Raw genomic sequence first — 12,410 nt, forward strand, 5'->3', positions numbered from 1 at the left:
ACATTATTGTCGCCCCATAGCCAGACTCTGTCAACATGCAGTGTGGCCGAAATGCCTCCTTGGAAAGGCCTTGTCTTTTGTTGTCTTGTCTTTTTTTTTTGCACACATTCAGTTCAAATATATTTTGTGATCTGAGGAAGGGGGGGGGGGGGGGGGTGGATGGTGGTGCACCCCCCTCTCCCACAAGAAACATCTCTTTCCTCTGATTGCATCATGTGCTACAACAGTATCCATCGCATGATCAATATCAGCTGCCCTGATTCCGCAATCCCCAAATATCTACGCTTGGTCAAATATGTGTCTCTGGACTTTTCAGAAGTCAATAACGCCTCCTCCATTGGCCATTTTTTCACCCCCGATTCTGCTGATGCAGTGCTGTGCTATTCTCTGCCTGCCGTCTCGGGTTTCAAGGGACCGATCCCCACGTCCTCCTGGGTGGGAGCGAGCGAGAGAGAGTCCTGACTGCGCCCCCTCGGCTCCTGGCCCACTTCTAAATCAATGTTTGACAAAGAGTGAGCCTCCCCCGGTGATGCAGAATGGGGAGGTTAGTTATGGAGGCTCTCGTTTTAGGATGAAGGCCACACGCAAAGCTAGAGCGAGCTGAGTCCATAATCTACCGTTGCATACCAATAGCTAATCCAGGGTTCATATTGCGCCCACCCCCCGCTCAACCCACCCTCCTCCGTTTATAATGAAAATAAACCTGCTTACCAGCCGGGCTTGTCTGCGTCTAAGGTCAACGCGCCAGAGTAAACAATATTGAGGAGGGGTGAGGAGAAGGTGAAGTACTGTAGGCTCCACCGTTTTCTTTTTTATGAATTGAGTGACTACAGACACTTTGTGTTGTTGGTTGACATGGGAGATTCTGTAGATTCCGGATTTTTTTTTGCTATAACGTAGTCGTGTATATTTGAATGGAGTCAGCCATGATGTCTGTGAAGAGCTTCTGTTATTCCAGTGAAAAGAGGGTTGGAGACGAGGGAAGCTGTGCGCTTGGAAATGAATTATAGGCTAATTACTGCACAACTCCTTTAAACCGTTCAAAAAATACTCCATATAAAGGTTTTGTCATATCTAACAATACATCCAAATCATTGTAAAAAGGGTTTGATCTACTGATAATAGACCCATGATATTTTCCTCTGGAAGGGAAAAGTACTACAGTAGGCCTACTAGATATAACAATTTTCTTTGTACAACACATGTTCCAAATGCATTCATACAATTTAATGTTTCATCCCAAGTGGTGTTGGCAATCACGCCGTGATGCAAAACTGACATTTTCATGTGTCTCTAGTACAGTACATCGCACAAAAGACAAAAGAAAACACTGTAATTCGCACAAAACCATTTTCACTCGCAGATAATTGCCGCAAAAATGTCACGCTTAATTGTACAGGAAATAATTAAAAAATAAGTAAAAACTGTGGTCCAGACACACTATGTGCGCCGGCTCCGACAGCAAGGCAAGAGGCGGAGTCGTTTTCTTCAATGCCAAATGGTAAACAGGGCAATTTCCAGCCTCCCTACTGTGAGCTGTCATTCCCTCTCAACTGGTGGTGCATTAAAATGGTTCATAAATTAGCGATACCTGAAGGCATATAAGCCGCGCAGGAGCCTGATCCGCAGTCTTTTCATGCCAGTGGCTCGACATTAATTGGTGCAAATATGTGTCATAAATGGACATATTGCGTATGGTGTATTTCTCCAGACGCTGGCAAATCCCCTGTTAGTCCCATGAATACATATCCACTCTCATGGACCGCGTTGGAGCCGACACGTTACACGGTTTTAACACTGGGATTTTTTTGTATGCTTCCGGAGTGGGAAGTATTGCTCACTCAAATAATATACTAAGCGGACAATGCTGTGAGACCGGTGTAGATTTTTTGGAGCTTTTATTGGAGTGTTATACAACCACACAGAGCAACATTTACAATGTAATTTTTCCTACCTGAGTTTTTTTTTATTTTTTTTTTTATCTTTGAATCACATGGAAATATTTGGCTTTTCTAACACATAACGTTGAAATGAGCTCAATCTACTTCTGCACTGCCTGGAGGAGAAAAAAAAGAAAAAAAAAGAAATCAGAGAAATTCCTCTTCAAAAACAATATCACCAATTGTACCTTCCAAGGTGCTTGGGACTTACTGTACTTATAACCTGAGTCAAAAGTGTCTTTTAGTCCATAGCGAAATAATCAAACCTACATGTTCTAATAATAATAGTACCGAAACACAAATCATAAAAAAAAAAAAAAAAAAGTAACTGGCATTTGACCAAAAGAAAATCTCACATTTATTTTTTATTTGTTAAACAAGTGTTGAACTTTACATCAGTCTTTAGTGACGAGCCCCTTAATAACATGTTTACAGAAAAAGAGCTACAGTACGGCATGTTTACCAGTGCTGGAAAATATTCACACATTTTCCCATTCATAATTTTTTTTTTTTTTTGGAAATATTTCAATAATAAATAAATAAAATATCCGAAAACCCAGGCGGAAGAACTATTATTCTATGATGGATAGAAACATTATTGTCAAAAGTTGGTTTCAAGTGGGCCTGTTTCTCTGCTGTGATTGTTGTCAAAATCTGAATTACAGTTCATTCAGAATTACACAAAAAAGAAATTAGAATTCAAAAAGAAATTGTGCAAGGCATAAACATCTTTAGTGGGGTGTTTTATTGTCTTCCCCCTTTCTACTAAAATAATGCCACTTTGGCAATATCGAATAAAGTCATTGTAATGGGCGATATCTATGGAACTCTGTAAGCTAAAATAAAATAAAATAAAACACTGTTCACGAGTGTAGAAAAGTGAGTCTGCATCTTGTTCTTCTGTTGAATCCTTTTTGTTTTCCTCAGCCTTTACGTAGTGACCATACTACCATGAATGAAGTGTAAGAACCATAAACACATTTTTCATAACATATGTGCAACTTTTACACAATAGTCTCTCAAAACGTAAAATGTCTCAATTAAAAGGTTTTTCTTCATATTTATGGTTTTCCCATGTTTATTTTTTTTATCTTACACTAGCAATACAACAAAATATATATTTGAGCCATTTTTCCTTTGACAACAGTTCAATGTACAATTGAGAAAAATATAAGGCCAGGGGCTTGATTGCTAGTGGTTATACAATCCAAACTTCACGGTGATGGGAGAGGGGGGAGGGGCAATTCTGGGGATCCAGGACCTTATATTCCTAATATTATAACTGATCAGGAGATTTTTTCCCAAACAAAGAAAGTCCATATTCCTGGTCCAAGGGTGTCATTTTGTATATAATACAAAACAGGCTTCCAGGCGCGGATGTTGGTAGTGTATGTACAGTATAACCTTTTTGACTGGTAAAACTGCTGAAATCAAGTAGCCAGTAATAAAATGTTTTTTTTTCTTTTTTCTTTTTTTCTTATTTTTTTTTTATATATATCTTAACATTTTCTCAATAATTCAACAGCAGCAGCACATTTAAATACATAGTTGGATGGTCTCCTTAAAATTGAAATTTTACTCTGCATTTTTTATATACAGTACAGTTATCTTTAAAATGTTTACACTGCTGTCGCTGTGCACTACAAAAGTCTTGTTGGTCTATGGGGGGAGGGAGGGAGGGAGGGGTGTTGTTGTGGCATGTTTTCAGGGGAGGAGGGGATGGGGTAAGTTGGGAGTGGGCTCGTATGGTGTAATGTGACGGGGCTTCCGGGCTCTCTTTGAAAGAAGAAGGAAACAAACTAACATACAAACAAAAAAGAAGGTCCCTGGTATCTCTCAAGTGTGCCCTCCAAGAGGTTCAGGCCTGCAGAAAGAGGATGAGGAGAAGGGAGAGAGGAGGAGGAGGAGGAGGAAGAGGAGTAGGTTGGGGGGGTGATTTTAAATACATTTAAAGGCTTGTCACTAACTGCATCTGTCCTTCCCGTACGTCCCCTTCGGGGATGCAGCCGTCCTTGGTGATAGGGATAATGTAACTGTCACTGTTCCCTCGGCTGATCTGGTAGTAGGCTTGGAGCTGGTGCCCAGCCCCAAGGTTAGGCATGCTCTTGTAGTAAACGTCCTCGTTCTCGCTGCGGTTGGAGGGCGACAGGTCCTCCACCACGTCGGGGCTGCTCTCGGGGTACGGAGAGTCTCTCAGGTTGGGCATACTCGTGTACAAGGAGTCTCTGTTGGGGGACTGCTGGCTGTCGTCGGGGTCCGCGGCCGTGGTCAGTTGGTCGGCGAGGGTCTCCACCACCCCGTCGGTCCTCACCTTCTTCTGCGGCGTGTACAGGAGCGAGTGAGTCCGCTGGGGGATGAGGGGCACCTCCAGCTCCAGACCCGCCACCGCGTCCGCCACGTGCACCAAAGACGAGGCGTCGGCCACGATGGCGTCGTCTTCGCTGCTGCTGCTCCCCCCGCGCCCTCCCACCACTGTCACCGTGGGCGGAGCCCGCTCCGCTGGGTGGTGATGGGGGTGGTGGTGATGGTGGTGCTGGCGGTGGGGCTGATGGTGCAGGCTTGTGTGCTGCTGTTGCTGTTGCTGCTGCTGCTGCTGTTGTTGCGATGGTTGTTGTTGTTGCTGCTGCTGAAGGCTCTTGTTGCAGGCACGCAGGTTGTTGTGCACCAGCTTGGAGATGATCATCTTCTCGAAGGCGGCGTCGTCCAGACTGAGGCCGCAGTCCACCACCTGCACGCTGTCGCCGTAGTCCCCGTTGCGGAGGGAGTAGCTGTTGTTAAAGTTACCATTTAGCGGTAGAGTGTCCATTGCACTTGTATCCCTCACCGCATGGTTCAGCGAGTGCCCTGGAAAGAGAGGGAGACGTGAGGGGATTCGGACGTTAGCACTCCAATGAAAAGCACTCGAAGAAAATAAATGGAAAATTAAAAAAAAGAGAGGTTTAATGCTGTTTAGGATGCAGAAGACTGAATTCAAACTAAAGCCATGCCACTATTGTAGTTAGGCACACTCGTTAGAGAGAAGGACATAGCATAGATACTGCATGCATTACAGACAGAGAGAATTTTTTTTACTTCCTGGATTCTACATTTTACTTTCCCTTTGATTCTTTAAATTGTTTTATTTTTGTTATTATTATTTATTATTCATAATTATTATTATTTATTTGGTTTCCAATTCACTAGAGCATTTCTCTATAGGACTTTGTCAAAAACAGTGACAAAGCAATGAAGGTGATCCCAAACAACATTAAAAAACAAAACAATCATGACCATCACAAAACACACGTCAAAAAGATATCATGTTCACAGGAATGTAGCCACAAACGGGGCAGAACTACGACATGGACATGTCTTGTCTAGCAGTTCAATTGTTGCTTTGTGTTATTCTTTTCTTATCTTGAAACGTCGAGGGAAAGAAAACGACGGGGATGAGAAAAATATGACAAGGACAGAAGGAAGGGGAAAAAGAAAGTCATGTAAATCAACACGGGACGACAGCCATCTTTGTTCTCACTACAGGAGGAGGAGGAGGAGGAGGAGGAGGAGGAGGAGGAGGAGGAGGAGGAGGAGGAGGAGGGGAGGAGTAGGAGCCCACAAGCAGCACTCCGACATCACCAGCACCACACACAGCAGGTGAAAAGACTCACGTTGGACAACTCACATCATGTCTGTCTGCTCAGGCTATCTGGCCTAAGAGTAGCTGATGTCCAAAAGAAAGTAAAATGATTTATTTGTAACATGATGAAGAAAGAATCACTCAAAAGAAACAAAACTCAGTGCAACTTAGTGAGAGCAAGGGTTCAGCAAATTAAATCCACAAGCCACAACAGCTTTTTTTTTTATCTTATTATTAAATTGTTTCCTTCTTTGCGGGATTACATGCCAACAAATGATTTCTGGGTGTATATGGTGTTTGGTTTGAAATGGAGGGGCTCATTTAAATCGAGTGGGGAGTCTGGGTGTCTTCTTTTTTTTTTGCTTGTATACTTTCGTTCCATTTAGCTGCCAGCTCGTGCCCCAAAGCTGGCAAAGGTCAGAGCTTGCCTGCACCCCCCCCCCCCCGCCCCCCCCCACCTCTGCTTGGCATCTGTCTCAGCGACAGTTCCCAGTGAGGCCCCTGGTCACTAGCTCAACAGCTCAAGAATAACAGCGCTCCCCCGTAGAGGTCAGACGCAAGTCATGATAGGAATTCACTCTGAGCACTGGCGGACGGGGGTCACGGAAACCAGCGGCAAAACGAATAAATATTAGAGGCTGAGAGAGAGGAGAGAGAGAGAGAGAGAGAGAGAGAGAGAGAGAGAGAGAGGAGAGAGAGAGAGGAGAGAGAGAGAGAAGAGAGAAGAGAGAGAGAGAGAGAGAGAGAGAGAGAGAGAGAGAGAGTGGGGGTGAGAGACAGAGGAGGGACGAGAGAGAGGACAGAAGGTGTGTGGAGAGAGAGAAAAAGGGGGGGCGTGCGAGATAGAGACAGAGGGTGTGAGAGAGAGAGGGAGAGAGAGGATGAGAGAAAGAGGGGGTGAGAGAGAGGGAATGAGATAGGGAGGGACGGGGATGAGAGGGGGAGTGAGAAGAGGATGAGAGAGAGAGAGGAGAGAGAGAGAGAGAGAGAGAGAGAGAGAGAAGAGAGAGAGAGAGAGAGAGAGAGGAGAGAGAGGGTGGGGGTGAGAGACAGAGGAGGAGGGACGAGAGAGAGGACAGAAGGTGTGTGTGGAGAGAGAAAAGGGGGGGCGTGCGAGATAGAGACAGAGGGTGAGAGAGAGAGGGGAGAGAGGATGAGAGAAAGAGGGGGGTGAGAGAGAGGGAATGAGATAGGAGGATGGGGATGAGAGAGGGAGTGAGAAGAGGATGAGGAGAGAGAGAGAGAGAGAGAGAGAGAGAGAGAGAGAGAGAGAGAGAGAGAGAGAGAGAGAGAGAGAGAGAGAGAGAGAGAGAGAGAGAGAGAGAGAGAGAGAGAGAGAAAACGATAAGGGGAAGGAGTGTCTAAACATGCTCTTTATCCAGCAACAAAATGTGTATAAATTGAGATAAAGATGAATACAGAATGAGTTTGCTCTGGTGAAACATGCTGTTGTCCAGATAAGACTATATTCCCCCCCTGCAGAGACACACACAGAGAGAGACAACAAATACAACAAAAAAAGGCATCACAGGGTGTTTGAGATGAGGGGAGAGGGGGAAATGACAAGAAAGTAAAGGAGGGGGAATGGGTGGGGAGGGTTGGATAAAACAGCTGTTGCCATGACGTCCATGTGATTTGGTTATGCATGCTAGGAGGTAATTTGGTGGCCAGACATGTGTTGTCTGGAGAGGGCAGAGGACAGATGTGAGAGGAATACTACTGAGCGCACATTGGTTCTCATTCTCCAACGGATTAAGACAAGAAATTTGCTCTCAGGGCCATTTGAGACATCTTAGGGCGTTGGGATTCCCCAACCGTCCTAAACTTGGATTCGGCCGTGACTTTTATTAACAGGAGCACACTTAACTTGACAGACTGGTGTTATCTGTGTTCTTAAGGGCTTTATTTGGGAGGAATCATAGTGATTCCTTCATGTCAACCTTACAGGCCTCCTTGGAATTAATTAATCATAATTTAAATAAATATGACAATATTTACGCACTTGATGTCGGAAAAATCAATAATATGGATTAATCTGATCACAGGGCAGCTGGATTAACCATAATCTGAACCAGCTATTTTGGACAAATGTATAATTAGCTGGATTAACCATATCTGAACCAGCTATTTTGGACAAATGTATAATTACTTAATGCCTTCTGTGGCATTTGTATTTCTCATTTGTTAAATATCTGTTTTATTGATTAATTATACATTTGAAAGAATGCAGGTTATAGCCAACATGCAATATATCCCATTGATTGGTACAATGGGACAGAACATTTGTTTTATATAGCTATAACCTGTATTTTTTCAAATATTTCATTAATCAATAAAACAGATATTGAAGGGCGGCCGGGTAGCGCAGCGGACTAAGCGTCTGTCTACCACCGCAGAGACAGTGGGATCGAATCCAGCTGCGGTACCTCCGGCTTGGTCGGCGTCCATGACACAATTGGCAGTGTCAGCGGGTGGGAAAGCCGGTGGGGTGGGTCCTAGTCGTTGTAAACAGCGACTCCTACAGTTCGGTCGGGGTGCCTGCACCAGCGAGGGAAGGATTCTGGGGGAGGTAGTGTGACCCTTCCACACGTTACACTCCCCCAGTGAGAGTCCGCGCTGCCAGGTGAAAAGAAGCGGTGGGCTGGCTACACATGTGTCGGAGGAAGCATGTGATAGTCTCGCCCTCCCAGACCGACGGTAGGGGGTAGAGTGCGCAACGACCAGGAAGGGGATTGGGAATTAGCATAACGACTAACATTGGGATGGGAGAAAAACGGAAAAAGGAGGGGGAAAAAGATATAAAAAAATAAAAAATAAAAAAAACAGATATTGAAATACACTATGTAGGCTACTACACCAACACTGCAAATGACAGTGGATAAATAAATAAGAACTAAAGCTAATCGCGTGGAAATAGACTGCATTAATATTCCATAAGTCTTGTTGTGTGCGCCACACACACAGGCACACTGTATAGCCTACGTGTCTAATGAATGAACAGTAGGCTCATATTATTCTAATTACTCGTTTCATTAGTATTTTGTAGATACTATGCTCTGCCCTATACGTACAGTAAGTACAGTACACATATTAAGGCCGCCAGAGTCGGGCGTACCATGAGCGGCCTGCATAGTGGACTGTACTACTCCTAATAAAACAAGTCATTAGAATAATATAAGCCTATACTGCATTTGCATTAATTCATTACGCACGTAGACTATACAGTACTGCACGCGCGCGTGTGTGTGTGTGTGCGTGCGCAGGTACACCACAAGCTGTATTATATATATATGATGACAATACATTAATCTAATCTCATTTTGATCGGTCGCAAAACGCTTCCACATATCGGCCACCATTTTCACACGGCTGCATCATCAGTTGCATTCTAATGAGCTGGACAGGTGTGTCTAACTATTGACTTTTTGCGATTTTATTTGCACACGGCACAGAGCCTGTCTTTATAAGGAGCTCTCGGAGGCGTTGTTTGTATGCAAATGACCTAGACGGGGACGCGCATTCATGTTTCTGAATGGTGACATTCCTCATCGCCGGCATCCCAGATGTGATCGGTTGAGCCACTTAAGACAGCTTCCCCACGCGTTGGGGAATCAGAGTGAACTTGTCGCAGATTCTATCTTAGTCAGTCGAGGGATGGTTGCCCTAAGAGAAGTCTTTGGGAAATGTTGGAGAATGAGACCCATTGTGAATAAAGAAAAATATACTCCTCTCAATTCTTTTTTTTTTCGCAGTAAAATAAGCAAGACATTTTCATAAGGAAATCACATGGTAAGCAGGGGATAAAGAGAGGGAGAGAGAGAGATAAAGAGGGAGAGAGAGAGAGAGGGGGGGGGGGGGGGGGGAGAGATAGAAGCAGAGTCAATCTGACTCTAATAAATTAATAAATTGAGTTGTCAAGATGTCTTTAAAGATGTCTCAATATGACCAGAGTTTGGAGAGAAACGATCCAATCAGAAAGGGGGCTCTCTCTAAAATTTTGGGAATTGGGGGGAGGTAATTTCATGAACCGCTTGCGTGTGTGTATTAATGCCCTAAGGTAAAAGCAGTGATTGAGTGATTGTGCCAGGGATTTAAAAAATTTTAATAAGCATGCTGAAAAAAAATTACATTTGATAGGCAAAGTTAAGTTTTACTCCCATACTTGTCTCTCTGTAGGTCACTAGAGGGAAGCATAGGGGGGGAAGCAAAACACACGACAGAAAAGAAAATTTAAAAACAGAAGAGCATATCATCATAATTACAATGTATTAATAAGAGATGAAACCATAATAAGTACATAAATGCTAATGGCCAATTTAGCAAAAATAAATGTTATTTTTTTTAAGGTTCCGTTAAAATGTCATACCACCAACAATCTCTTTTCATCTTTAACAAAATATATAACTTGCCAAAAGCTGCATTTAAATCTGCACATAAACACTCAAAGCAGACAGGGAATCATTTTGCTTGCATTGTAACATATTGTACATGCTTTCAGGGGAAAGCACCCTCAGTCTAACCCCCCCCCCACAGACACACACACACACACACACTCACATAAAGAAAATGAACACATAGCATTAAGATTATGATAAAGGCGGGAGCATAAATCTCAATAAGCATGCAATTTAAGTCTCCCAGCATGGCCTTCTTTATCTTAAAGGCAGAATGTTAGTATCACCTTCCCAACTTAATCATGGTGTCCCAGACAGCCCAACTGGGAGAAGAGACATCGGAGAACCGAGGGTGGATCATGATAAATCACTAAAGTATCTCTCTCTCTCTCTCTCTCTCTCTCTCTCTCTCTCTCTCTCTCTCTCTCTCTCTCTCTCTCTCTCTCTCTCTCTCTCTCTCTCTCTCTCTCTCTCTCTCTCTCTCTCTCTCTCACATATATACATACACACATGCAAACACACACACACGCACACGCACACACACACACAGAACACAAACACACACACACAGAACACAAACACACACACACACAGAACACAAACACACACACACACACACACACACACACACACACACTCAAAACTGCTCTGTACAGTATCTCTTAATCATTTGGGAGACATAATGATTCAGAAGGAAAGATGATACTTCAGAACATTCTGCTTTCAAGAAAAGCAAAACAATCAAATAGAGGATACAGTCAAAAGAAGACAAGCGAGAAGAGAGAGAGAGACAAGGTTAAGACAAGACAGAGAGAGAGAGAAGGTTAAGACAAGAGAGAGAGAGAAGGTTAAGACAAGAGAGAAGAGAGAGAGAAGGTTAAGACAAGAGAGAAGAGAGAGAGAAGGTTAAGACAAGAGAGAAGAGAGAAAGAAGGTTAAGACAAGAGATAAGAGAGAGATAGAAGGTTAAGACAAGAGAGAAGAGAGAGAGAGACAAGGTTAAGACAAGAGAGAGAGAGAGAGAGAGACGGTTAAGACGAGAGAAGAGAGAGAGAGACAAGGTTCCGTGATGGTAAGTGTTAAGTAAGCACACCTGGCGAGTTAAACACTGGAGCCACTGGAGTGCTACATGCGACTGTCTCGGCCAGTAAGGTGTTATAGGGGTTGTTAGTGCCTTGTGGTCGGAGGAGAGGATTTGTTAGTAGGTAATTTCCCGTCATTCCTGCAGTTGGGGGTAGGACAAGAGAAGAGGCGGTTCAGTTGGAAAAAGGCTTCCACAGTCTGGAGCAGATATTGAATGGAGCAAAGAAAGAAGAAAAAAGTCTGTCTTAACAAGTCATTTGATCTTATGTTGAGTCTTGAATTTGTTTTGGTTGATCTGAAACACAAACACAATTCCACTTGCTCCAATACAATCCATTTTAAAGCCTTATTCCAAGGATGCCCCAAACAAGCCACGGTTAAGCGTCATCTTGAAGCAGTTCTGCCTAATTTCAAGGTAAAACTCGTCTTGGGGGGATTTCTCGAAACTATTTGGGTTGGTTTTTTTTTTGTTGTTGGGAAGAATCTGACTTTAAGACTCAATATACAAGATGCAGTGACTTATTAAGAGGGAGGATTTTTTTTGCAGTGTTAAGGAACAATTCAAAATGTCCATTGATCATATTGATTGTGTCTTTTGAAGGATGTGGTGTCATCTGAGGCTACAGGGGTAAATGGTAGGGGTGGGAATCACCAGAGGCCTCACGATACGATACTATCACGATACTTGAGTCACGCTACAATAGTATTGCGATACTAAATATATTGCGATATGCTGAGTATTGCGATATATTGCGATTTATTACCTTTTTTCAACTGCAAAGTAAAACTTTGTCAACATGTTTTATCTAATAAAATAAAGTTCAGTCTGTTCATCTCACTTCAATCATTTTGATTGCAGAACATGGTATTTTCTCAAGCAGACAGATGTAAACACTGTAAATCTGTGTTGCATTTACCTGACAAACTGAACTGTTTGTATTACAGTCATATTCCAACTTAACTGAATGCACATGTGTGCGTGTGTGTGGACTACTGTACTATTACAGGTATTGAAATGAACAATGCAACTTCCTTGCGCAAAAAAAAAAGATACAGTATCGCCAAGCAAAGTATCGCGATACTACTACGTATCGATTTTTTCCCCCACCCCTAGTAAATGGTGTGTATGCTTTGATGGTAGCGAGCCCAGAATAAGGTTTACTGAGGCACAAACAGGGGAAATGTTAGTAGCAGTTAGCTACTCCTGTAAACATTTTTTAATGTAAAAATAAAAACCTCAGTCTTGGCTTTTGTTTCCGTCCCATCTCCAAACCTGACACATTCTTTTCATCAATTATGCAAATAGTGGCACACTACGTTTAACTGAACAGCATATTCTAAAGTAGATTTTTCTACGTTTTTCTTTTTCTGTTTGCA

General features: G+C 43.1%; 1 protein-coding gene across 3 annotated transcripts; it reads right to left on the reverse strand.

Moving 5' to 3' along the window:
* Positions 1-1,922: 1,922 nt before the first annotated feature.
* Positions 1,923-9,738, reverse strand: LOC311224327 (adhesion G protein-coupled receptor L2-like). Of its 3 annotated transcripts, XM_084309280.1 has the most exons (3): positions 9,685-9,717; positions 5,588-5,640; positions 1,923-4,784 (listed from the first exon to the last, which is right to left on the reverse strand). In XM_084309280.1, the coding sequence occupies exon 3, from the start codon at positions 4,744-4,746 to the stop codon at positions 3,889-3,891; it is 858 nt and encodes a 285-aa protein (XP_084165406.1). In that variant the 5' UTR covers positions 4,747-4,784; positions 5,588-5,640; positions 9,685-9,717; the 3' UTR covers positions 1,923-3,888. The 3 variants fall into 3 exon arrangements, with proteins under 3 accessions (XP_084165406.1, XP_084165405.1, XP_084165404.1); XM_084309279.1 differs by lacking the exon at positions 5,588-5,640 and having other exon boundaries at positions 9,685-9,738; XM_084309278.1 differs by lacking the exon at positions 9,685-9,717 and having other exon boundaries at positions 5,602-5,640.
* Between the last annotated feature and the right edge of the window lie 2,672 nt (positions 9,739-12,410).

The sequence above is a fragment of the Notolepis coatsorum genome (genome assembly GCF_963971535.1).
Source record: "Notolepis coatsorum genome assembly, chromosome: 2".
Taxonomy (NCBI): domain Eukaryota; kingdom Metazoa; phylum Chordata; class Actinopteri; order Aulopiformes; family Paralepididae; genus Notolepis; species Notolepis coatsorum.